The following is a 27,768-nucleotide window of genomic DNA, read 5'->3' on the forward strand; positions in this document are numbered from 1 at the left end:
TACACTCTGTCTCTCTCGCTCATTCAGCGCATGGCTCACTCTCTCTACGCTCAACACACGCTGATCCTCGCCTCCTCACTGCATCTGTCCTCCCTGAAGTGAGGTACCATGCATCCTGCTCCCTCCTCCTCCTCCTCCTCCTCTCCGCTTGTCTGTTGCCATTCAAGGGGACCGTAAAGCCTGTGTTACTGGCTCAAAGGACTTTGGAGACGGGACAAGGTTGTTTTGCCGGGTCCGAGGACAGCTGCTGGACACGCTGCAGTTGTTTCCGCTTTCTGTTGGGATGCGGATCTTCCCTGGGCATCTGCTTGCTGAGTAACAACGCTTGATTCCTCTGAAAGTTGCTGAAGGGCACGTCAATCAAGAACCTCGTCCTTGTTTCTCAGGGAACGGTGAAGACTCGATTCAGTAAGAAGAACACTTGTACCAGTACAGATTTCATTGTGTGTGTTATAAGTGGTTAGAATGCAGTTATTTGCCAGATAATTGTAAGTGTTAGTATGTAATTGTTTGGTTTTGTGTGAAAAGCATGACCATATTATGAAGATGTGTTACAGGAAGAGTTGTAGGTTGTCTGTGATAATGTGTATGTATGTATGGAAGTGTGATGGTGCAGTGTTGCTCTCCTCGCTTCAGGTGGTTGGATAAAAGGTTAGAGGGCAAGAAAGACTCCCCAGACACCCACAACTCCTAACAGTCGCTCTAAGATTTAAATGCATTAAAAGAGGAATCAAAAGCAGAATTGATGTGTTTGTGGAAAGAAAGCCAGAAAGCAAGTAAGGAACCAAATGTGAGGGAAGTGCACAACAGTTGATATGCGATGAGGTGAGGAAGATATAACAGAACAGACAACGAAGAGAAAAATGAGTTAGGAAGGCAAGGAAAACTAGGGCAGAACGACCCTCATTCTTCACATTACCTCACAGAGACAGCTTAGAGATTTCAGCCAAAAAAATAACTGTAAACAGGAGACAACAGCAAAAGAAAACACCAAAGGGTTTCCACTCTGGATTTTCTCTTCTTCTGGATTAGCAGCGCCTTTCCCTCATGTCCTCCCTCCTTTAACCCTCACCCCTCTAACACACACATTCTCAAGGGCTCTTCTCATTTGGGCTTCTCCTTCAACCGACTCACACAGTGCCTTTTCTCCTTCATCCTTCTCCCTCCATATCCATCCTCTCTCATATATTCAGGTGGAGTCAGACCGGCACAGGATCCCCATCTCAACCCTTCACACACTGACCAGGACTGCACTGCTGCTATGAGCAATCTTGAAACAACATCAGCGTGAGAGTCTTCTCCTTAAAGAAACTGAACAATCTCATGCTTCTGGTATTTCTGCCTGTCCAGTTGAGATTCAGCAGCACTAAGCAGAAGTGGCTTGGATTACCGGCTTTCGATTTAACATAAGAACAACAAGGACTTTATCTAGGTTCCACAGACGGAATAAAAATACTGTTTAGTACTTTGAGGACAGCTCTCGTGGCCTTAGCTAACAACCATGCAGGTATCCTTTGCATGCACGGACCACGGGCTGAAGGCCCCGCGAAACGGCGAGCACAGCAAGCAGAACGCCACCAGCCCCAACACAGCCAGCAAGGCCCGCGCCCGCTTCCGCACCGTGGCCCTGATCGCCCGCAGCCTGAGCACCTTCACCCACCGCTACCACCATAACCTCAAGGAGTCCACCGCCAAGCTCACAGGCATGAAGTACCGGTACGTAGACCTGGTGGTGGAGACTGTGTGATAGAAGAGTGGGTAAGAAGGTGGAAGTGTATTCAGTTTCTTCCCTGCCACAACTCTGAATGTGAGGGTAGACAAATAATAACTGAGTATGAATGACAACACATTATATAACAAAAAACATTAAAAAGTGAGGCTAAATCAATTAAAAGCGCCCTGCTGGAGACACAACGAAGATATGAGCAGTGACAGGTGATGAGTGGGAGGCTCTGAGCGTGAGGGCGTCTGTGCTTTTGTATTTGTTATGCAGATTTACTGGCAACTCTTTATAATTATACCACAGTTAAGAGCGTCTAGCAAACCGCGATCTGGGACAGTTTGGGTTGTTTGGATTGTAATTGAATTGAAGTGCAATTTGAGAGAGAGATTCCATTTTTCATGTGATGAAGACGGATAAAAACGTCTCAACATTTTCTTAATTGGTTAAGAACTGGAATGGCTTTAACTGACATGATAAAGTGCACTCCATTGAGTTGGATACATCGCCCGTCGATTCTCTGCATCTATAGCACAGCACTTTATAAAAATTGGACTTTGATCTTTAAGTCCCTCGTGAGTTTATTCAATACCACCAGCATCAGTTTAACACCCGCGTGTGTGGGTGTGTGGGAGTAGTAGCAAAAGTAAACAATGCTCTTTTGTCAGTGAGTTGGCTCTTAACTCAGATCGCAGGAGCAAATAGTAGCTTGATCACTTAAGGTGTCAGGACCAAGAGAGACTGAGAGATAAGGGGGGCATTAGAAAGAGTAACTGCAAGAAAGACAGTAAGAGAACTATAAAAAGGAAGAATTAGAGAGTGAATAGAACAGAAAATGGGGCACGCGGGTCAGTTCACGGAAAAGAGGCAATTACAGAATCTGGGCGGATTGGATGCGGAGCAGTTCATGTGAGACGTGTCACACACGCAGACACTTCTCATCTCATCTCGTTTCTATAACAACATTGAAATGGCCAACTTCAATCTGTTCCCAGAACCAAACAAGCCTGAAGGCTCCATTGTGCTAAATGCTTCAGCATTCACAACATCGTTTTCTTCCATTTACTGAGATATACATTTTGAATTTTTTATGGACTCTATAATTTCAATCTCCCTTTAACTCACAGATGCAGCCAAAGAAAATAGCTGCTAATGCTTGATTCACCACTGATTTTATTTTCCTTGGAGAGAGAAATCGATACAAACATGTTGCTGTACTTCTGATGCAGGAGTGATGCCAGGTACATGGCTTCCAAAATGTATTTATTTTGGTTTGTAACATGAGGATCTGTTTAATCTTGTAGCTCTTTCTAAAACAGGTGGAAGATGTAAGCAGTAAAGCTTCCTATAAGCCGTTGGCAAATCCTCAATTTTTACTTCAGGAAAGTCAATGTAGGATGAAATATCTAATTTGCTACATCCCGACTCTTGACCCTGTTTGTCTAACAATGCTTGTCCTTCTCTCTTCCAGTTTTGTATCTCTGTCTTTTTTTTCAAACCACTGACCCTTAGCTGTTTTGTCAAAGCAGATGACTGCATTGCTTTGGACACTATATGATGGGGAATCTCTTTTTCTTGAGTTCAAGATAAGTCCACAACAAGATGTTGTGTAATATATGTGAAGTTTCATTAGTGAGATAACAATTGAAAGTACTTATACACAAAGGGTGGGTGGGTGTTAGTGGGTGGTGTAATTTGGTGCATTGAATTACATACATGAGTGCATGTATGTTTATTAGATGTGCGTGGCGTTAAGGCTCTGCACTGGGAACATCTGAAGGCGTAGCAAGTCAAAGCAGGACATTTAGTGTGCAGAGCGAGCAAGCATAAACTAATAATACCACCATCTACAGCATTTTAGTTGTCATGACGATGTATAGTGTGGCCAAGTATAGAGTAGGTGTAATTGTGGGGTCCCCAAGTTGGTACTTTTCAATGCTGTACACAAATCCACAAACAAGCACACATAGCCAAAATGCTGTGTGTGTTGTAACAAACCATGCTGTCGTTGCTGGCTTCACAAACGGTCAGATTACTTCTGGGTCCTGGTAGGGAGCCCCTGGTCGCCTGAAGTTGATGACGGTCATTAGGCAGCAGAAGGTCTTTTGACAGTCCAGGAGATTTGGGGAAGATTCCACTCGGTTGGTTCAGAGCTGCAGATGGGCATGCAGAAATCCCTTCTGTCAGTTCCTTTGGATGCAGGCTTATCAGCGGCCAGCAGAGAGAGAGGCGTTCTCTGCTGTCTACAGCAAACATGTGTGTTGATAGTGTGAGTAATGCATACACCAGCCATCCAAAGCTTTTTTGTGTGAACACGGAATAGACTGTTTGCATCAGATCTTAGGGCTTGGCAAGATAAAGTGTTGTTATTTGGCATATATTTTCTATTATCGTAATCAAACCATATGATTTCCTAATATAGAATCATAATTGCTATGTTTCTAACCCTACAACTTTGTCGTATGATTCCCTCCAGAATCATTTCTTAAAGTCTTTGACAATGCACTTTTGAGTTTTACTTTACTTTGATGAGGAAAATAAACTACCATATATATATATATATATATATATATAAATATTTAAATATTATTGTATTGTAGGGCTAGGCAATAATTCAATATGATAATGAATCGTCCCTCTTTGGAATGATATAAGGATAAAATGATACAAAATTGCATTTAAATGGTTAACAACAGCAACCAAATACTAACTGAAATGTTTTGAGGGAATATCGTTTGAAGATTACAGCAGTCTCATCATTCGGTGAAGAAACAATGAATTTATCAAGTATTTAATTCACACGAGTATACAAAAAGAAGCTTTACCATGTGACATCTCAGATAGACTATTTTCTTATTGAATTACCAGAAATCCTAGCCCCAGATTGAATGGATGTATTCATGCATGACTCTACTTTGCCTCTAGCTTAATCCTTTTAATTAAAAATATTTCCTCTTCTAAAGTCCCTCTTTTAAAAAAAAACAGCGTGCTATTAAACCTGAAGCAAAAATACTTTTGGAAGTGCTTTTACAAACACTATCACTTCTCGCCATAGATAGCAGAGGATGGGTTTCTTGCAAGAAAAAAAGATAACAAATTACTGATGATACGCGGGGAATACATTGCAGAATTTCTTGCATGAAGCTAGAAATCAGCTCTTTTCCCAAATTATTCAATGGGTTTATGCGCTGTGAATATTACACAAAGGGCTCAATTTTTACAGCTGAATTGTGAGGACTGATTTAACCTCTGTCCGCAGAAAGAGAACAGTCTGTGGGACTTGTGCTCCATAAATCATAATTTGCTTGGTTGTTGCTCTCCGTTTGTTTGTTTGTTTGTTGTGAACTTTGAGTATGTGTGTGCATGCGCAGGTGCCTGTGTGTGCATACATGCGTGTGTGTTTGCATGACTTCATGCGTGTGTGCACGCATTGAACCCATAATGTTGCTTTTGCCCAGAGACACACGGTGTGTATCCAGCTCGTTGAGTTGCTTTTTTGCCCAGTTTTTTTATCAAACATCAAAAGTCTTCACTCTTTGGATAAAATGTATGAATTTGATGTTCCAACATATTTTCCTTGTGTTAATTTATATGATGTGTAGTTCTAATAATATGAGCCAGGGTGTTGCACAACAGGAGCCGTGCAGCATGCAGCTGCACTCCGCCTAAAGATCAAACAAGTCCCCAAGGATGAGATCCGCCCAATCTCTCTGTTAAACAGCCAGGACGTTTTGCATGGATTTTGCCTTTTAATTAAAGGTCACAACTAAAATGTTTTTCTGTGAGCGTAATGGCTTTCTAATAGTGTTACTTTGCAAATGAAATTTTTAGTTTTTCTTCTGAAGCGGTCTCTTTAAACAGACTATAATCACAAAGATAATTTGAGGCTATAAAACTGATGGAAAACTGTAAAATAACAGTATGAAAAACCATGCTTATTGGTTGGGATGAAAAAGTTAAAAATAATCATATATGTTTCTTAAAATCTGTCTGAGCTGTCATCTGTCTTTATACATATTGTAAGTTTGGCAAATGTCAAATAAACACTCACTTACCTTACAGTTTGTGTCAGAAAACCCAGCTTGGCAAGATACAATGTCGCTACTATAATTGAGTTGTGTTACAAAACAGCTACAAAGACAAATCAACTATTTCACTTGATTTTATACAGAATCATTTCTAAATTCTTGACAATACATTTAAAAATGTTTTGGATTAACGCCTTCATTTTCATTTTGCTAAGAAGCAGCGTGTACTGTCTACTGGTTTTTGTGTTATAATGACACTATTTCCTTCCAACGTTGCTAAGCTCTCCCCAACCTTCTGAATCCACCACTTCAGATCTTCCCACATGTTTTGCAATGCAGGATCAACTCACAGACCACTGGCTTAGATCATGTGTCTCCGCCGAAATCATAGGCCGAAATACAGTTATTCTGTGACAGATTTTCTACCTATCCGTTTTGAATAACTTTTTACAACACCGTAAAAATAACATTGTGTGCATTTATACGTTTGTACGTGTGGATGAATACTGCTTGAAAAGTAAATACAATGTGGACTTTAGCCCTACGGGAAAACAAGGCAGAAAGTTGTATCCAGACTATACACACACACACACACACACACACACACACACACACACACACACACACACACACACACACACACACACACACACACACACACACCATACACCATACAAACAAGGCATTGTGCAGGGCACTGCAGGGAACCAGCTGTCATTTCCTATTTCCCATTCTGTGTCATATAGTGAGCTTTATCTGTAGAGGCCATTAGAACTGCTTATAGACTTAAGGCCAGTGTCTGTGTCTCTCTTCATAGCACATCTATTTCCCTCCTCCTGATATTGGTGAAATTGAACATGTAGGCTTCCTGGTTATTTTTCACCCCTGCATGTCTCCTGAAGCTTCTCCTTCATACTTAATCTATTTCTTTCCCCTTTATTTCAATTCCCTGCTTTCTTCCCACCCACATGGGCCCTGGCTTTGATATTTAGATCATGAACCCCTTTCTAGCCTGACCTGAGTTATTTTGATAACAACATTGGGAGAGCACTGGGAACTGAGGAGGTGGGCGTTGTCTAATCCCTCTGCCCATCAAGGTTGGCTTGTGTGGGTTGCTTAGCCTACATTAATCCCCAGAGTGAGGGGTTTCATCTCTACTCATAACCTTGACAAAAGTGTTAGCTGACGAATATTGATTTGAGCAATCCAACATATAAATGATAAGACATGCCTGTGTGTGACCTGGGAACCAAGTGCTTTCCAGGACAACAAAACATCCTCCCACAATGAGAGGTGATTACTCCAGAGATCAAGACACAATAAATGCGGCCAGATGTTCATTAGATTGTTTTATTTATCTCAACTGGGGATCCACTAAGAAAATGCAATGGCTACATAGAACCATCGCATCGCAGGATGTTCATAAGCGGTGACAGGTTTGTGTGAGGGGGCGTCTTGAAATGACTCATTTGTCATTTTACTTCAAGGCTTCTTTTAGGCACCATCCAAGCATGAGGGGCCGAGGCACATGGCTTGCAAAGTGTTTTATGTGGCGGTGTGTATGGACAAGTGGTCCTTTCCTTATTGAGTCTATCTTAACATTTAAAATGTAACTCATATACTGTATAATGAACCTGTGTCAATGCATCCTAGCAGCCCTATTTTCTCCCCGCATCCACACAAGCCTGTAAACACAATGTTTTCATTTTCTTTTCTTTGTTGCAAATGATATGCTGTAATCCCCTGAATCACTGGGTTCTTTAGAAATGTGGCCCCGCTGTCACCCACTTCCAAGACCTGGACAGATCTATTATTGCTCCATAGCCGGCTGTGTGGTTAATAATCAGGTATGGCAGAAAATACAGCATTGAGGCAGCTTCTCCGCCAGCAGAACGTCAGAACCTCTTCACCTATCATTACAGCATCCTGTTTGTATTCAAAGTATAACACAAGCACTGCAAGTATAGCTTGTAGAGGATCTCAAAAGACAAAGACAGCAATTTTCAAGGACAGCCAGCTTTATTTGTAAATGGAAGTCGTGCAAGCTTCTTCATTGTAGAGACAGTGTGCATTGACGTACCACTGTAAACATGAAAACAGTATCAATGAAGGCCCGAGGCAATTGTATGCACAAGGATTCCATTGCATTGTAAGCATTAAGCAGATGTTTCACCCAGAGCAACTTGGAATGCACGCAGCAGCAAACACCATCAGTGCAGCCCTAAATAACCCCCCGAACACACACACACACACACACACAACCACACACACACTTTCAGTCAGTTTCCCACTTCTAACTTACAGTACAGCCCCTCCCCCACACTTTCACGGATCAGAGCTCCCACTCCATAATACATCAGAGAGAGGGAGGATATAATATTTAAACTCCTCCACCATATCAGAGACAAGAACACATCCCACAATGTGTGGCTGCGAGATCTGTCTCCTGTCATGTTGTCATCAATGCCTTAAACGTCAAAAAATCCGCTAATGTATCAAATAAAGTGTTTATTCATCTTTATTTCCCTCCTTTAACTTGGCTGAACTACTGACACGATGACTGACGCTTCCCCATGTTGAACACCTAATTTAATTGGCTGAGGGCATGGTAACATTGCACAGGCTTGGATTTGTCTGCCTTAAGCTCAATGGGGCAGGCCATCAGTTATCAGGCACGAGAAAAACCCTGCTGGCATTTCTTCCGTCTTTATTTTTCGTAACGACTACATGCCTGCAAAACCAAGCAGAAGTCACAGAATGTAATTAGGGCTTGTTGCTGTGTCAAGAAATGAGTATTTGGACATATTCTTCTCTCGGGATGAAGTGTGTGGCCTGTGATAGTGGCTCTGCGATGTGGCCTCGATGATTCTGTCAGACCAATGTGTCTCAATGTTACAGGGTTTTGCTTCGAAATGTTTCCTCGATCAGATGGCTCGGGGCGGCGCATCACTTCTTCTTTCACAGTCCACAGTCATTACACTGTTTGAAGACATCTGTGGATGGCTGTAAGGAGAATAATCTGATGTTATCGCCGGTTTTATGTCATTAAACACTTGAGTTCCCCTCTCAGTTGGACACGATTTGACACAGATTGTGAAACTAAGGGTGAAGTGGAGCGCTGAGACTCCGTGCAAGAACTCTCTCTTAGTTTATCGTCCATGGGGTCAATGAGAGCCAAAAGTGCTGTATTACATTTCCACAAATCAGCTGGAGGGAAATTAACTGTTATCAAGGAGACATCAGGAGGTGTACCATTCCACAGTTAGGTAGAGGGATAGCAGGGGGAAACAAGTGTGAGGAGCTGTGGAGAAATCCTGATATGATACACCTCTAGTGCTTAAGAGCAAGAATGGATGCCAATAACAGTAAAAAGCCGAAGGACAGAAGTACTTCCTGCTGTAAGGCAGCACAAGGCTCATCGGAATATAGGAGGTAATAGAGTGAGGGATGAGGGGAATAAGGGCAACACTTGTCAAAAGTAGTGTCCCAAACTCAGCGCAACAGTAATTGGATTTTTACGGTTGAGTAGAATATTTTCCAGGGTGTTTAGAGGGACGTTCTCTTATACCAGAGAAGGTGCGATCCATATTGATGGAATAAAGCTGTCCTCCCTCCTGTAATCCCTCCATTCTGATTCATGAATGCAGGTGTGACAAGGTCACCCTCACATTAGTGATCCTCCTCTCAATCGAACATGACACGCTACATATGATGTTATTATTATGCGCCTTGCAAACACTATTGATTTTTTTTTGCTTATGTTGTTAGCTCCATAATAGCAAAATGGCTGTCATTTCATTTCAGTCTCTCAAGTTGGACAGAAAATAGATGTTTTCGTTGTTTAGGCAGAAAATCTTTGCCCAGAGCAAAATACAGCAGTGCAGTAATTGCATTTGTATTTGACTGATGACTTCTTGAGCCTAAACATCGCTGTTTCATAATCAGAGTCTGTTATTCTTCATAGGAACCTGGGGAAATCTGGGTTGCGTGTCTCCTGTCTGGGGCTGGGTGAGTACATTTAATTAGCATCAGAGCTAAATGCCTAATGAATTCGTAAGCATCCAAGTGCAAGAAAATATTTTAAATATTTAATCAATAGCACTGTTTTTAGAAAACAAGTTGCTCAATTATCTCACATATCGATTGCACGGCAGAGGGTGATAACTCCCATTTATCTTGATGTCAATTATTCACTTAGTGTGTGTGTGTGTGTGTGTGTGTGTGTGTGTGTGTGTGTGTGTGTGTGTGTGTGTGTGTGTGTGTGTGGCATGCACGTTGGTGTGCATTTGTTTGCTGTATTCTATCAGTATACTAAGTTATTGATGGGGGTGCGTCTCTGAAGACAAAATATCTTGACAAAGAAAATAAATGATGCAGTGTCTTTAAATACTAACTGATGGAACATCTGTGAATTAGTTAATTATCCCTGTAGTGATTTGTTTTTAAAGACTTATTTATAGCACATTAAGCAGTATGTTGCCATCCATTCATTTAAAGGAAACAGTTTGTTTAATCTTTGTTATTTCTTTGCAAGAATCAAAATGTAGACATTACAAATTGTCCTGCTTCCTGTCTTTATGTTAAGCTCCAGCTGCTGGTTCGAGCTAGACTTACATATTAATGGTGGTGTTAATCAATATATTTCCCAACATGTAAAACCATTTATTTTAAAATGTTGTTAATGTCAATAAAGCCTAAAATAGAACTTAGAGTTTACTTAAAATGTAATTGGGCATTTAATAATGATTTGAAAGTGTTCTTTTACTTTAAACAATTGCCCTCTTAGAAAATTCATCTGCTGCCGTACTTCTGCTGCAGTTATTTTAACAAATGTAACATCAGCTTCTGCATTATTGCGTATTAGTGGGAGATGACAACCAGCTGCATGTTACAGAATCTTTCAACAGAAGCTCTGGAAAATATAAAGTGTGTACCTAAAACTGTGTTCAGCCTTTGCTGTTTGAAGGGAGAAAAGAGTCTTTGTACTTAAACTAACACAACCATAATGTATGCACATACTATAAACCCTCACAAGCAAACACAAAAACCCCAAGTTGCTGCCGTGTTTCTTTAAATATAACCACACAGACATCTGCTCAGTAGCTTACTCATTCCAAATTCATATAGCAGAGAAAATGTTTTCAACAACACTCAACCCTGACATTTGACTGTGATGGATTCAGGCCCTTTTTTTTTTTTGTCCATGCCAAAATGTCAAAGTACTAATTAATGCACAACTAACATGATTATGAGTGATGCAAAGGTCTTTTATGTTTTTGTTTGTTGTTCCAAAACTTTGACTTTGATGTTTCCTTCCGCAGGCACATGGGTAACATTTGGAGGTCAGATCTCTGATGAGGTAAGATGTTACGTCAAATCCAACATTCAGCCGTCACTGTATCAGCAGATCTTGGATCTCATTATTTTTGACAGTTTACATTACAACACCCCCAATCTTTAGCCCCTATGGGAGCCATTAAGTGTTGCTGGGTGTAAAATGGCATTAGTGTCAGTAGACCACAATAATCATTCTAGTATCGATTTCCCAATATCACAGCATGCTGTTAAGTCCCTGTTGGCTCTTCCAAGGCCAAATGGTCAGGTCACATTGCCCCCTGTCACAAGCTATTAAGCAGAAGTCTTCTTCCAGAGCTTTGATCTGGCCTTGAAGGGGTAAGCCACTGAATTGGAGACAGCTCATCACTGCCTGATGACCACTGGGACTAACTGACACACACACACACACACACACACACACACACACACACACACACACACACACACACACACACACACACACACACACACACACACACACACACACACACACAAAACAAAAAGAGAAAGTCATCATGATTAAATTGGGCTTCCGGTTTATGGCTCTGAATAAACTGAAAGCACAAGAACTAGGACAAAATAGTCTGGGAAAATATTTTGAGAAGTAAACAACTTTTCTTTCTTTTTTTCTGTGCCTTTTTTGCCTCTATTATAGAGATAGGACAGATAGAACGGGAAGAGAGAGAGAGAAACCATTTTAGACATTTTCTGATGATGTGTATCTTAGTGGAGAATAGATTAACTCTCCCTCAGCTTCTTCAGGGAATTTTCTTAGCACATTCTTTGTTTTATGTTATTTTGGTCGATATTTACATTCATGAATTATAACACACTAAAGTCCATGGGGGGGAACACTTTTCTTTTCTGCGTCAGGTGGCAGAACAGCTGATGACTATCGCCTATGAGAGCGGGGTCAACCTGTTTGACACAGCTGAAGTCTACTCCGGTGGGAAGTGAGTGATGTCTCAGATTTGTTATCTATCTTACACCCACCGAGCAATTTTCTCGCTTTATCGCTTTAGGACACAAGGTGTTTACAATGTTAGCCTCAGATCAGGAAATATTCACAAGAGGAGGGAAACAACGAAAGGTGCACTCCAGAGTGATTTGCATAATCTCATTCATCACTGGAGGCTCTCCGTTATGTTCACAGCTCAATCTCACTTTATAAGCCTCGACATTGTCTTTCTGAATAATGTGGGCAGGCTGTAGCTATATGCGCATGAATATTAATTTCAAGGTTGCCGGGGAAATTCAGGCTTACAATACAGGGATTTATCTATTATCTTGATCTGCTGTGTTGCTGATTTTTAATCAAATATTCATGCTGTAGAATGGCAGATAACTGTCACACTTACATGCTCTTAGAAAAATGGCAGCCTTAGATATAATCTCATCTTCTCATAGTGTATTTCCTCTTCTTCTCTTTACAGAGCAGAGATAATCCTTGGAAACATCATCAAGAAAAAATGCTGGAGGTAAAATGCACTCTCTTAAGGTTCTGAATGTGTTCTATGAATAGAGTTAACATTGTGTATCGTAAACACAACATAGGCCAAAAGTAAGACAAGCTAAAGAAATATGTGCCGATACGTTAGCATCTTATTCCAAATATGCATGCACTGTTCTGAGGCTGCAGTGATTTATTCCCATTGCAAGAGCAGTACTGACTTCATGTACTGATGTGTTAAAGAATTGCTCACAGTTGGCGTTTCAATTTCTCCCAAAGTCGTTGGATGAGGTTAAGGTTCAGGGCTCTCTCAAAGTTTTCCACCCAGAAAACTACATTATGTCCCTTCTCTCTGTACATTGTGACACTGTCATTTTGGACAAGCAAGCTACCTTCTAGCATGCTTATCCTCATAATGTTTAGTTTGTGATTTAAAATGAAGCATTCTCTTTTAAAATGATAACAGGTCTGGTGTTTAGCATGCTAACACATGCTAATTTGCAGTAAAAACAAAGTACAGCTTATGATCATGTTAATATAAGTTGTGTAGGAATTTGTTAATGAACCATAAAAGTATCGGATAATGATAATAACACTAAAGGGATTCACAAACATTATTAGGATTCTCTCTCTCTACAATAGCTTTTCTGAGCCAGTCCACACACGAGTTGTTAAGATATTTCAGTCCGGGCCATAGTGGTATAACAACTGACCGAACCAACATGTAGCCATTCTATTAGCATGGATTTAAATAACTTGCCCTTGTGTATCAAAAATAAATATCTACCTGATCCCTCGGATTTATGTAAGGATCACTTGGGGGTCTGCTCAGGAGGAAACTTAAGCATCAACATTTCCCTTTATTAAATTGAAGGACCTAAGCCAAAACAAGGAATATGAACCCAACTATTTTGGTCATATGGCGTCTCTCTACAAGATACATATGCTAAATGTGTTCCTGTATGCTTTCAAGCACTGACTGCACATGGTCATTTGAGGGGGTGGAAGGTGGAGAATGTCTACATTATCAATCTCACCAATAGCTGGGATTTTGTAAGCACTAAATCCTTGATATCTCTGTATGTAAATGTAAACCGCATGAAATATCATCATGCCTGTTGCTTACAGTTCAACATAAAGCATATGCTTTTCACTGCACTGCACCACGTAACATATCAGTTTCATACATTTATACTGCATAAACTGCCACATTGCAGTGAGAAGAATCAGTTACAGCTCGCAGCCTGCCCTCACCTCAATCTGTTTAAATTATTGATCATTCAAGCATGGAGGATTTAATAGTGAGAGAGCTTTCTTATTAGAGTGCAGAGAAAAGAGCCCCTCTGAGATTCTTAATACTTGATCATTTACATGATTGATAATCTGCCAATTCACACAGCAGGAGAGAAGGTCACTGGAGAACACTAATTCAGGCATGGACATGATGACACACACACATCCTTTTGACAACAGCTTCAAAGTACTTGATGGCTTTTTGATGTGTCTGTCATCCTCTCAGGAGATCCAGCCTGGTTATCACAACGAAGCTCTACTGGGGAGGAAAGTAAGTGTGTGTGTGCATGGAAGTGAGTGTATGGCGTCCAGCACGGGCAGTTTTCTCTCAGATGCTTGGGCTATCTCACCATGAACAGGCTACCGATTAAAACATTTGACACAGAGCTTGACATGGCAGGCATCGGGCATTTTGGAAAACCCACTGGCGAACAGACAGGGAGGAAACACTCAACATACACACACGTACAGATTTACACGTGGCTGTGTTCTCAGCCCTTCTTGCTTCACTTCATACCCTTCCTCAGCCTTTTTATCAAACTGTCATAAATGCTTCTTCTGTCATAATGAAGTATTCTGTTCTCAAAATGCATTAGTAACATTAAGTCTCAGGTGCGTACAAAATGAGGTAAAAGCTACCACTCTTCTTCTGGTTTTCTGTCTATTTTGTCAATCAGTATATTAGGGCCCAGGAGCAGTACATTTAATTTAAGCTGATCCTCTCAGACTATTGTCGAGGTATGAAGTCTCCACGCCAGATGGATTTGCAGAACAGCTACTCAACCCCCCGTTTAGCGAGCTGTGAGTCTGCCAGAGAGGCCTGTCAAGCATCTCATCACCCAAACATACAGTACACATTTGCACACTTTATTCTCCATTGCACTTCCCTACACTTTTGCACAGAAGAAGACATGATGACACGGAGGAGGACAGCATGTTTTTGGTTCTGCACCACATTATTATAACCCAGGCAGGCTGGAACACCACAGGAAGGCGGGAGGCGGGAAGAGAAAGTGTGATTTGAAGCAAGAACAAGACAAATGGCAGGCAACTGAGCAAAGAGAGACACTGGAGCAGAAAGAAAAGTAAATAATTAAGTAGAAAAAGGAAAAGCAGGCATGGGGAAATCTAAAAGGGAAGTCAAAGCAGGTGGCGCTACGGACAAATCACTAGTTTTATGGCCCAGCATGTCGGTTGACTCTCACCAAACGTATCAGCCTTATTTTTAGATAAACTTTAGGTGTTTTAAGCACGACTTTATAAATCCACAGAAACTGATATACTCAGCGCTACATGCAAGACAGAAAAAGTTGGCAACTATAGCTAGTGAATGTATTGGAGCATTACGCAGCCACAGAGCAAGATATTTCCCTCAGGAGTTGGTGGAGACTAAAACAAATCTAAAAGGAGACTGAATATTGGATTTACATTTGTCAGGCGGCAAGAAACACAAGTCTAAATGAATGCTAATGTGGTTCCATATTGAGTGGATGAGTAAATAGGCAATTGCTTGCTAACATCACATAAATAACATTACAACGTTTTAGGTGATATTAGTTTTTGTGTTTATAGCTTGTTACACTGCACAAAAGTAGCCTCAATATCAATAAAAACAGGTTAAAGTAAATGTAAAAAGACCACAATAGTCTTCTAACAAGTAAAGGCACTGCATTCAGGACTGTTGTTTGGTGAAAACACAGTATTATATGCATCAAAGGTACTGAATTACTTCCTTCAGAGTGCTATAAATATTGACCTGAAAGAGGACTTTTTTGGTGTCAGTCTAGTGGTGCTAAAAACTCATATACTGCAATATGAATACTTACTACAAATACAATATTGTTCTTGAAGTAAAATGTTTAGTTATGTCTTATCTGACTTAACCATACTGTATGGCTTTTACAAAATACTAGGAAGCAAGAAAGAAAGATTTAATTAAGTTAGAATTCTATATGCGTTATTGGAATAAGTGTACAAATATAAATGAAATTAATCAAGTTAAGTACCTGTACTACATAAAGTACTTAAGAAAAAAAAATGTTTTAAGTTACAGCACTGCATATACAAGCTCTATTCAACTACATTTCTAATTGTTGTTGACTTAATATATTTCTTGAATGCAAATCACCAAAGCCCAACTGGGAGGCCATTGGCAAATCCCTGGCGATCGGGACAGACAGTGACAACAAGAGTTGTGTTGGCCGGCTGCAAAGACACGGCGCACAGTTTGTTCTATAGCTGCGGGCACACTGCAGAGTGTCGAGTGGGTGTATTTCTCCTCAGCGGTTTGTGGGTAGTTTATTATGCAGGCTCTGGTTTTGCATGCTTCAATTCATGAGAACTGTTTGTATGTGCATAGATGTGTGTGTATATACCGTGGGGCAAAAAAGTATTTAGTCAGCCACCAATTTGTGCAAGTTCTCCCACTTAAAAAGATGAGAGAGGCCTGTAATTTTCATCCTAGGTATACCTCAACTATGAGAGACAAAATGAGAAACAAAAAAATCCAGAAAATCACATTGTCTGATTTTTAAAGAATTTATTTGCAAATTATGGTGGAAAATAAGTATTTGGTCAATAACAAAAGTTCATCTCAATACTTTGTTATATACCCTTTGTTGGCAATGACAGAGGTCAAACGTTTTCTGTAAGTCTTCACAAGGTTTTCACACACTGTTGCTGGTATTTTGGCCCATTCCTCCATGCAGATCTCCTCTAGAGCAGTGATGTTTTGGGGCTGTCGCTGGGCAACACGGACTTTCAACTCCCTCCAAAGATTTTCTATGGGGTTGAGATCTGGAGACTGGCTAGGCCACTCCAGGACCTTGAAATGCTTCTTACGAAGCCACTCCTTCGTTGCCCGGGCGGTGTGTTTGGGATCATTGTCATGCTGAAAGACCCAGCCACGTTTCATCTTCAATGCCCTTGCTGATGGAAGGAGGTTGTCACTCAAAATCTCACGATACATGGCCCCATTCATTCTTTCCTTTACACGGATCAGTCGTCCTGGTCCCTTTGCAGAAAAACAGCCCCAAAGCATGATGTTTCCACCCCCATGTTTCACAGTAGGTATGGTGTTCTTTGGATGCAACTCAGCATTCTTTCTCCTCCAAACAGGTCTAGTTGAGTTTTTACCAAAAAGTTCTATTTTGGTTTCATCTGACCATATGACATTCTCCCAATCCTCTTCTGGATCATCTAAATGCTCTCTAGCAAACTTCAGACGGGCCTGGACATGTACTGGCTTAAGCAGGGGGACACGTCTGGCACTGCAGGATTTGAGTCCCTGGCGGCGTAGTGTGTTACTGATGGTAGCCTTTGTTACTTTGGTCCCAGCTCTCTGCAGGTCATTGACTAGGTCCCCCCGTGTGGTTCTGGGATTTTTGCTCACCGTTCTTGTGATCATTTTGACCCCACGGGGTGAGATCTTGCGTGGACCCCCAGATCAAGTGAGATTATCAGTGGTCTTGTATGTCTTCCATTTTCTAATAATTGCTCCCACAGTTGATTTCTTCACACAAAGCTGCTTACCTATTGCAGATTCAGTCTTCCCAGCCTGGTGCAGGTCTACAATTTTGTTTCTGGTGTCCTTTGACAGCTCTTTGGTCTTGGCCATAGTGGAGTTTGGAGTGTGACTGTTTGAGGTCGTGGACAGGTGTCTTTTATACTGACAACGAGTTCAAACAGGTGCCATTAATACAGTTAACAAGTGGAGGACAGAGGAGGATCTTAAAGAAGAAGTTACAGGTCTGTGAGAGCCAGAAATCTTGTTTGTTTGTTGGTGACCAAATACTTATTTTACCGAGGAATTTACCAATTCATTCATTAAAAATCCTACAATGTGATTTCCTGGATTCTTTCCCCCCATTCTGTCTCTCATAGTTGAAGTGTACCTAGGATGAAAATTACAGGCCTCTCTCATCTTTTTAAGTGGGAGAACTTGCACAATTGGTGGCTGACTAAATACTTTTTTGCCCCACTGTATGTGTTCTGACATGCACATCCTTCCCTCCTGTTGCAGAGCAGAGACAGAAAGAGGCCTCAACAGAAAGCACATCATTGAAGGTAACAAGTCGATTTCCGCTCTGCTGCTTTGTCCTTCACATCACCCCATCACTCTGAGACCTGCTGCACTCCTGTAATCTCTCTCCTTTATCTTTCCCTCCCTTTTTCCTGTCTGTGTCTTCTTTCTGCTCTTTAATTTTTATCAGCATCAACAATCTTTTTAATTTATAGCCAATATTACATCAAACCTCAACAGACTGTTGTCTTTTCAGTTGTAACAGGTGTGTGTGTTTTTTATCCAAGTGTACAACAAGCTATCTATCATCATCAAACTATCCTCTCCACTCCTCTTTTAGAATGAATTATGGCCTTGCTCCAGCTTCTAATGAAATACCTCTCTCATCCCATTGGCCCACTCCGCCACACTTCCCTAACAACTGGCCATCCGGTCCACAGCGCAATGCACCTCCTGCAGTGACTCAGCTTCTCACGTTATTAACATTCACCACAGCCTCTGCAACCTTCCCCAAAACAAGACAAGGGGAAATATACTTAGGAAAGGCTGGAGGAGAAGGGTAGAGATTTAAAAATCGAAGGAAATGTGGTTTCACCAATTAGATAAAGCCAGTCCCAATAATAGGTAGCATCCATGAGAGAAATCTGCAGTGTGGCACATGTCACAGAGTGGTAATAACTTGGCAGAGCTAAACATTATCTTCACTACTGGTTGTACATCCCAAAACAGGCAACTCTATGAGTCATTTGATTGGTTAAGTGACATTTACTAGAAATAAATGGGTGTCAAACTTAATGATAAATAGCATCAGAGATCAACACTTAAGAAACGTCAAAGTCTCTTCAGAAAACATCACTTGTGTTTACCATTTTTAATCACATGGCAAATATATTCCTTGACAATTTCAAGATTTCAAAGAGACTTTGTGGAAAACATAATTTGAATGTATAATTTAATCCGAATGCCAGTAGAATAGCTTTGTTGTTCATCATCTTTTCTCAGTTTTAAAAATAGACTTCCTTCACAGCCTGAAAACGCCAGTTTATCCAGGAGACAGCGGAAACTGCTCACGATGACGGCGCAGGCTCAGATTAGGATCCATGTAAAGGGTGTTTCTGGGATCGTGGGAGAGCAGATGACAGGGGAAGGAATAAGTGGTTAGAGCGGCAGTCCGCAGAGCAACTTTCAGATGGGAATTAGCGGCAAACGATGAAGCCTCTGGAACTAATCTGCGTCACACAAACTCAAGAGCCCCGGGTGTATTTTTTGCCTTGCTTCTATTACTCTGCTTTCTTCCTTTGCGACAGTCTCTTGCTTTGCTTCTCATCTTTCATCTGGTCTTCTCTGTGTGTGAATGGGGACTTATCTGCTCACAATACAGTGCTGCCATCTCCTAACCTCCCCCTAATATACACTATTTCGCCTCCAACTAATACTGAAAGCAGAGCCCTCGTTTTTCTTATTATCCTCTCAGCTTTGAGTTGTTTGGTTTTGCCGCCACCTGTCAAAACAAAGTAAACGTATGCAAGAAGGATCAAAGTTTGCACAGATGCAGGGCTTTCTCCACATACATCTTCTTAAAAGGATATAATGGTGTGCACTGAGCTTGATACTAATTAACCTTATATATTCTAATTGTGAATATTTGTTATATTGTAGCTGTTGAAAAAGGGTAAAAACTAAATAAGAACATTAATCAGGGCAGTTCTACTATTTCTATATTTTAAAACCGTTTATATAGATGTCTTTTATTAGGACAAGAAAATGATCAAAATGTTAATTTGCACTTCATAACCGTAGATAATTCTTGTATATTGTTAAGTGGGTCAGCGACATTTACTTCGTCACAAAAGAGTCCAAGCGATTAAATGGAGACTATGTAACTTTTGCCTCGGCCACTGTGGCTAAAAGTGGACGTCATGAGCGCTTTAGCATTGTGCCAGTTTCACCGTTTTAATTATATGACCTTTACCTTTGCTTTCCTGCTTCTAGTCAAGATATATGCTTTGAAAAAGGTCTATTGAGCAAATGTGCTTCATATTAACAGCCGTATCCTCTCCCTTAATAAGAGCTTAACGTTTTATGACCATAAAGCCTAACTCGTGTGGAATAGCAACTGCACATATTTTTGAATCATCACATAGTATTTCAAACTGGGAGACTTTTCTTCCTCATAAATAAGTGCAAAATAGTCTTATATTAGATTTGATTTGAACAGCTTGATTTGTCACTTGATCGACCGTAGATTATGTATTATTTAGTTGTTTGACAAATGTTAGTCCAATACTCCTACTAAACAGACGGCTCAGATTCCTATGTGAGTTGGATCATGAGATGTGCCAGGCCAGATCCAGCTGGGGGGGGGCTTGAGTCACATGTGGTCAACTGTCACTTTGCCATGTTCATGAGCATGATGGCTCTTAATCCCCCAGGATCTGACTCACCCTATTTTTCCTTTTACCTGATGGCATGTTGTAATGAACGACAGAAAAAATTACTGCTTGAATAATTAAAATGACACGTTTTTTTTAAATAACAATTGCTAGTTGCAGTTGCTTTTTAATCAAGCATACGGCAAACAACCAAATTCTATTGTGCAGTTATTCCTATATCTACATAACATTGTCAAATAAATTGCAAGGAAATAGAAGGGGGATGAACACTGGTATTATCACTCTTCCCCTTAAAATCGAGGATAATTCTATACTTGTTAACATGTCTGCATGACACTAAAATAATTATCCTTAGTCACCTGGCATCAGTAGAAGTTTTCAAGGATGTTACTTATATGGGATATGTCAAATCAGTATTTGAATGTGGGTCAAATTAACCTTTTGAAAACAAGGAATATTTATCGACGTTGTTAACGTTTTGGTTGATAACAAATCTATACCAGCACTACAAAAAATATGCTCGATGCTCATAATGGCTATTGACCATTTTCTTCTTTCTCTACATATTCCCTTAGGTTTAAAGGGCTCCCTCCAGAGGATGCAACTTGACTATGTGGATGTGGTTTTCGCCAACCGGCCAGACAGCAACACTCCCATGGAGGGTAAGTGATGGCTGAGCAGACCCAAGGGACTGGTAGGGACAATGCATGTTGTTCTGTAATATGAGAAGGTGAGAAATACTGACAAGGCCGCTGCCCTTACCAGACGGGAGGTTTGTCTTTGTGGTTGAGCATGTGTGTCTACTTCTGACAAACACAAACACATTTCAAGTAATCTGACAATCTTGCCTCATCCCTCATCTTCTATTTTAGTCTACCACTCTCTTTCTCTTCTCTTAGTGTCTCTGTGGGATCACTAGTTTCCACTGGGTCTCTCCAGCCCTCCCTGTTCTTTAGAAGCAGGATTATCCCCCCCCCCCCCACCCCCCAGGGGTAAACTGGTGTATTTTTGTGCTGGTCTCTCTAGATACAAGGCCTACTGTGCTTTCCTCACTATAGTGCTGCCTTTCCCACACACATTAACCTTATCTGACCATTATTTCTTTACATACTTCCAGTTTCTTCCTCAATTACTTTTCCTTTGTGAAGTGGCCATCATAGATACTTGGGCCCCTCTCTAGCCAATCCTAAATCTACTAATAGTATTTGGCTTAAAGGAGGAAGTCCCACTGAGCCCACTAAGATAGTTTCCAGTCTTTGCTCCTTGCCACAAATTATTTTTCCCCGGTCAACCAGCAGACTGTGGGAGGCCGGTCTGTCATACTTATTGTTTCCGGGCCTTGCTGTCACCGCTAACCCTGGTGACTGGCAGGCAGACCCTGTGGCCTACTCCATCAAACCTTCTAGTAGCCTGCCTCTGCAGATATAGTCACTTCAACATTTACAACTGATGTACTGAAGTCTAATGTGATTGATGGATTGATTGAGAGTCTGACAGACTGATAAGAACTGCTTAACCAGAGAGCTGACGGATTAAAAAAACTGATATATGTAAAGTAGAAAGCTAGGCTGTAATGGTTTCATTCAGTCCCTCATTCAGTGTAAAAACATTGTGCACGTTTTCTTCAAACTTCATTACAGTGGAGCAAGTGCCATACATCACTGTGTAGAGGGACATTCACTTTTAACAACTAGAGAGAGAGTAGTGATTGCATGTACACGCTCAAACAAAACAGTGTTACCCTGCGCTTTAATACCAAGATTGTGTAAGGGACTTATCATTGGGACAAAGAATCAGTGCCAATGTGCAAAAATGTAGGACTTCTACATCTCTGTAGGCATTTGGAGTTCATAGGACCTGTTATGGAAATGTTTTAGATATTGATAAGCACCACCAAGTGTTACTGAAACTTAAAACATCATTTGCAGCTTTGCAGTGCACACTAAATAACCCAAAATAAGTGTTAAGACAAGAATGTTAAGATATCTAACAGGTGTGTGAGCATGCATTTGTGTGGAACTTGGTTTGTATGATGTTCTTGTGACTTTGAGTGCTTGTGACTTTGTATGAGACAATGTGTGGCCCCTTGGGGACAGAAAAAGTGATGTCACTGCCGCAGAGTCTCCCTTTGTTACCATCACTGCTTTCTATTCTCTTTTCCACTTGTTCTTCCCTTTGTTTTTCTTTTCTCGCTACATCTTTCTGGCTGGATTTATCTTATATCCATTCTAACAGGCCCCGCTTGTGTCAAAATCTACTCCTTGCTTATTTGATTTGACACCCCTCTCCTGTTCTTTATTGCTTTTTACTATTACTGCTGTCACTCATATTGATGAGATGATGTGCATTTTTCCCCAGGGATTAAAGGCTTAGGAATTCCCTTTTACATGTCGCCAAATGGTGAACTTCATAAAGCACATGTTTTTAACACAAGTTACATTATAGCAAATTGATGGGAATGTGCCCCAAGGAGAATCATCTCTGCCATTGTCAAATCATTGTTTTAATAGGCATACTATCCCCTGCAGGGTTTGCTATTGGATCTCAGCTCAGATCTGCTCTCCATTTACTCTTTCTGACAGTGCAAAAGCAGCAAATTGTATTCTTTCAATAAACTGAAAATGAAAATCCCCTGGACAGATTGAATTAAAAAAAAATGGGATATCAGAGAGAGGAGCAGAGCAGACATGACATTAACAAATAGACTTTATAGAAATTCCTCCAGAAAAGAGGAAATGAAATGGTACTGCCACCGCATACTGAACACAAAACCCTAAGCCGTCCATACAGGACATCTCATCAAATGGAAGGACATCACTTTTCTTAAAATGTTCAGTAATAAAGCCAGCATTCAGAGATCTTACCATCTCACTACCTCAATCTAATACTTCGGCTGCACATTCTAAAACCTCTTTTCCATGACAATACGATTAAAAAGGTCTTCATCAATCATTGATAAATATACTGTGACATGGCACAATAATCACCACACTGTTTGTATACATTAGGGAAAATACTAGCTTCAAATTGAGGACCAACTCGGTTGAATGAAACCCCCCTGGATGACTTACGCTGATCCACACTACTTGCGCAAAAACAAAGACGCAGTTTATTTACTTATTTATAACAATATCCCATAGGCTACATAGGTATTAATTCCTAACAATGTTCTTTAGTATATCAAAATGCAGTCAGAACCCAGATTACTTAACAAAATGGTAATGCTTCATTATTTTAAGGCAAGCATTCAACATGATACTAATATGGAAACACTCTCATGTCTTTTCATGTGATTATTTTGGATCAGGGCAGTAGTTTCCGGTTAACAATTTACCTGAGAAGAGGTTAACAATTTTAACGAGTTAACTTTTCAGACAGAGCCAACTTCCTCAGCCAAGAACATACTAGCACAGTCCATGTTGTTCATGCCCACAACTTTGCCCACGTCATTCTCCTTGAACACCCGCAGTGGGCTCGGGTGAGGGGGTGTTAATAATCTCTGGATCTCTCCCCTTTGTGTGGCATCTGATGTTAATGTTGATGACTCACTGCGGCCTCATGAAGACAAAATGTATGATGAGTCTGACCAGTATGTTAAAATGCAGGTTGCTTTGGATGAAGATGTCATTCTGGTCGATAATTATTACACTCACAAACTCATATTAACTAAATGCGCCACTGAGGTACACTCTGTCCCTACATCTTTCAAAATGTCTTCACTTAAGGAGCAGATGCACTGTTATTCCTCCCACATGCTTCACCCACACACACACACACACACACACACACACACACACACACACACACACACACACACACACACACACTTGCTCTCTGTCTCTCACTGAGCTACATTTTGGTCCAGAGAGAGAACTACTGATGAAAATGAATTGCTCTTTTTTAATCACACTGCTGTGGTCTATGCTTCACCCTCATTTAGAGTCTTCCCGTTTTTGTTTGCATTCACAACCTTCACTGCACTTTTGTAGTAGGTTATGATCAATTACTAACCAACGCAAGCAATTTTAGACTATTGTATTCATAAATTACTTTTTGCCTCGTTGTTTTCTTCAGTGACTAGAGAGTTTGTGCACATCATACAACGAAACATATTCAAAATAATAGCTGTAGATCATCCTTCCATCCTTAGAGAAAGAACTTCACAGAAGTTTTTATTAAATACATTTTGCTTATCCACCATTCCACCCACCAATTCTTGTTGCATCCTCAGGCACAAATACACCAACCACAAAAGGCCACTGTGGCTAATATCAACCCCCACAGCTGTAACTATGATTTGTTTAACTGCACAAGCAACATTTTGCCAAGGTTGGCCGAGTCTTTTCATCTAACCCCTGCAGCGTTGGGCCCAATTAAGTCTTATGAACCCCAGCAAAGAATATCTGCTTACACATGAGTATAAAGGGACCGGAGCCCTTCTCACAAAGACGCTTATTCATATCAAGCAGCATCATTTTTTGTTACCGTCCTGAAGGTGCTAGTTCTACCAAAGGCTGTTTTAGATATCTGGTAGTACTTAAACCTTGCTCAAGATGGTCTTTCTTGCTGGTTATTAAAAAGTTGCAACTGTGGCGCCATCCACTGTTTGATTATTGATAATGGACATATCTGCTTCTTTAAATTTTGTTTTTACAGAGATAGTGAGAGCAATGACACATGTGATCAACCAGGGGATGTCCATGTACTGGGGGACGTCACGGTGGTCCGCCATGGAGATTATGGTGAGTGATGAAAAAAGTATTGTGTGTGGTTAAAAAAAGTGGTAAAAAAAAAGTTTTGTCGTATATATTATTACAAACAATAAGAAATGGGAAAATGCAGTTATAGGTCACCATTTCTGTTAATTATAACACCTTGTGCTAAACATAGAGCAGGGGAGAAACAAATGAAATCTGTTAACATAAAGGTCAGCGCTGCACATCATTCCTCATCCTATTAACACTTCTACCCTTTTTACATTCAATTAGGAAGCATACTCTGTGGCTAGGCAGTTCAATCTAATTCCACCAGTGTGTGAGCAGGCAGAGTATCACTTCTTCCAGAGGGACAAGGTGGAAACTCAGTTGCCAGAGCTCTACCATAAGATAGGTAAGTCTAAAGTTAGTTCCTGTGGATATATTTAGGGCGGCGATAGATTTTTGGGCTGTTGCTTAGTGACTTTTGACCTCTCTCAGGTGTGGGTGTAGTGTCCTGGTCACCTTTGGCCTGTGGTATCATCACTGGGAAGTACGAGAATGGTGTCCCGGAAACCTCCAGGGCCTCAATGAAGGTATACAGCTAAAAGCTAATCTTTTCCAACCTGCTAGTCTATGTTCCAATTTCTTCACTCTTATCCAATAAAAACAATACAAACAAGAAACGTAATATATTAAACGTTATTTTTGCCTTATTTTGGGTTATAATTCTAATACTTCTTATTTCACTGCTCCTCTAGCCATATCAGTGGTTGAAGGAGAAAGTAACGAGTGAGGACGGGAGAAAACAACAAGCCAAGCTAAAGGAACTGACTCCTATCGCGGAGAAGCTCAGCTGTACTTTGCCACAGCTTGCCATAGGTAAGGGACAACATGAAAATCCTAAGACCCTACTTGCAATTAAGCAATTAAAGATGTTGCTAAATTTCATGTTTTCTTCAAACGGTCTTAAAACTTTGAAACCACTTAATCACTTTAATAACTCCTGCTATCCCTGATCTTTAGCCTGGTGCCTGAGGAACGAGGGAGTGAGCTCAGTGCTGCTGGGATCCTCCAATCCAACCCAGCTAACAGAGAACCTGGGAGCCATTCTGGTATAAAGAACATTTCCTTATTCTGAATAATACTGAATAACTATGTCATTATCTTTACTGGTCAGCATTGATCTTGTGCTCTTTCTTTGTTTTGTGCATCACAGGTCATTCCAAAGATGACACCAGGCATTGCCACAGAAGTTGATCATATACTGGGAAATCGCCCTCACAGTAAAAAGGACTACCACCATTAAAATGGACCCTGTTTCAGTGAACTATGCTCCTAAAAACGTATCAAAGCTATCAGCCATGGCACTAAGTGCGTGCCCGACTTTGCTTGTGTGCGCGTTTGAATGTGTAAAGTGTTCTGCTTGGCTCCCTGTCTCTAAGAAGATCAGCCAGTATCATTATTGTAAAGTGAGCTACCTGACATAACATGCATGCTACATCTATAGCAGTTGGCCCCTGGACTAGACAACATTTACAAAATCCTGCAACATGATTTCTGAAGCGAATGCCACATCCGCTCTAACAAGCTGCTAGAACCACATTTAAAATAGCATAAAACTAGATTATGGAAAATAGATGACTGCAACAAGCATGTGCCAGTTACCAGCAATCATAATTTTCTGAATAAAGGGTGCCATTGCATTTAGAAAAGAAGACTTATAGGTACCTATTGTACACAAAACACATAAGCTCATGGCGGTGCAGTATCATAAAAAGGATAAGGTGTTTCGAAATGTACCCAAATCTACCTTACTAGATGTTTGTGATGTAACGAAAAAAATCAATAATGAAGTGTAATTGGGCCTGTTATCGGGCAACTGGATGATATGCATACACTTCAAACGCAGTTTGAGCTGTTCTTATAGCATTTTGAATTATGAGAGTAGGCTACTGGATTAACTAAAGTTCTGCTCACAATGTTGTTGCTGATACAAAGAGAGCTAAATTTAACTAAAATATGTATCAAAACATCTGTACTGACTCTTAAACATCTGTACTGACTCTTAAACATCTGTACTGACTGTTAAATATATTTTCCTAACTCAGCAGCTGTGTCAGAATAACCTTTTCATCTCCTTGCGATGTATTTTGTTTTTGTTTTCAGTGATGCAAAAGTACAGCAAAGTGTACTCCAACTCATTTTAATTTGAACTATGCCGGACTTTCTGTAAGTGAGGATATTGTCGGATTCATTTAATGTCAGTGTTTGTTGTGGATACAACTTTTGCCAAGGGGAAGTTGGGTAGAGATGATCTTCCTGAGGGGCAGATGGTGAATTTAGCAAACAAAGCCATGGAGCTGATGAAGAGACTCAAAAACATATGGACCCCTGGAGTCATTGCACCTGGATCTCTTACCCAATTTCTAGATGCCAGTTTTACATAATGAATTGTTCTTTGTTATGTCAAACGTGTATTTTGGTGTCCTTCATAAGATTTGTACATACATATCAAGAGCGTATAATTCTCATGTAATAGGTTTTAGAAGATATAGTAATTTTCTATTAATGTTATGGATGCCTTCTAACTTTCGCCCCTAACACATTTAAATAACAAAGCTAGTCGTAGACTTCTTGTTTGCTGAGTTACATTGTAAACCGCAGTAAAAAAGAAAATAAAAATAAACTTGAACAACTCTACCGTAGTTACTGCTGTTTGGCGTTGGGGTTCGTCTGTGTCTTCCTGTTTTATAATAAAATAATGTGTAAAATATGTTTTGATGTTATACATTTTCTTCTTTTTAATTATTAGCCGCTATTTGATCAAGG

The 27,768-nt window shown here is 40.5% G+C and overlaps 1 protein-coding gene across 2 annotated transcripts; it reads left to right on the forward strand.

Annotated features, from left to right (window-relative positions):
* Nucleotides 1–27,714, forward strand: kcnab1b (potassium voltage-gated channel subfamily A regulatory beta subunit 1b). 2 transcript variants are annotated; one of them, XR_800636.1, is made up of 16 exons: nucleotides 1–408; nucleotides 1,194–1,716; nucleotides 9,713–9,756; nucleotides 11,070–11,107; nucleotides 11,959–12,038; nucleotides 12,519–12,563; nucleotides 14,055–14,099; nucleotides 17,850–17,893; nucleotides 20,818–20,904; nucleotides 24,899–24,984; nucleotides 25,231–25,351; nucleotides 25,438–25,532; nucleotides 25,698–25,818; nucleotides 25,963–26,051; nucleotides 26,156–26,970; nucleotides 27,011–27,714. XR_800636.1 is itself a non-coding variant. In XM_010795349.1 (15 exons), the coding sequence occupies exons 2-15, from the start codon at nucleotides 1,502–1,504 to the stop codon at nucleotides 26,243–26,245; spliced, it is 1,200 nt and encodes a 399-aa protein (XP_010793651.1). In that variant the 5' UTR covers nucleotides 1–408; nucleotides 1,194–1,501; the 3' UTR covers nucleotides 26,246–27,714. The 2 variants fall into 2 exon arrangements, 1 of the variants encoding a protein (XP_010793651.1); XM_010795349.1 differs by having other exon boundaries at nucleotides 26,156–27,714.
* Nucleotides 27,715–27,768: the final 54 nt, after the last annotated feature.

The sequence above is a fragment of the Notothenia coriiceps genome, unplaced genomic scaffold, assembly GCF_000735185.1.
Source record: "Notothenia coriiceps isolate Sejong01 unplaced genomic scaffold, NC01 NC01_scaffold00037246, whole genome shotgun sequence".
NCBI lineage: Eukaryota > Metazoa > Chordata > Actinopteri > Perciformes > Nototheniidae > Notothenia > Notothenia coriiceps.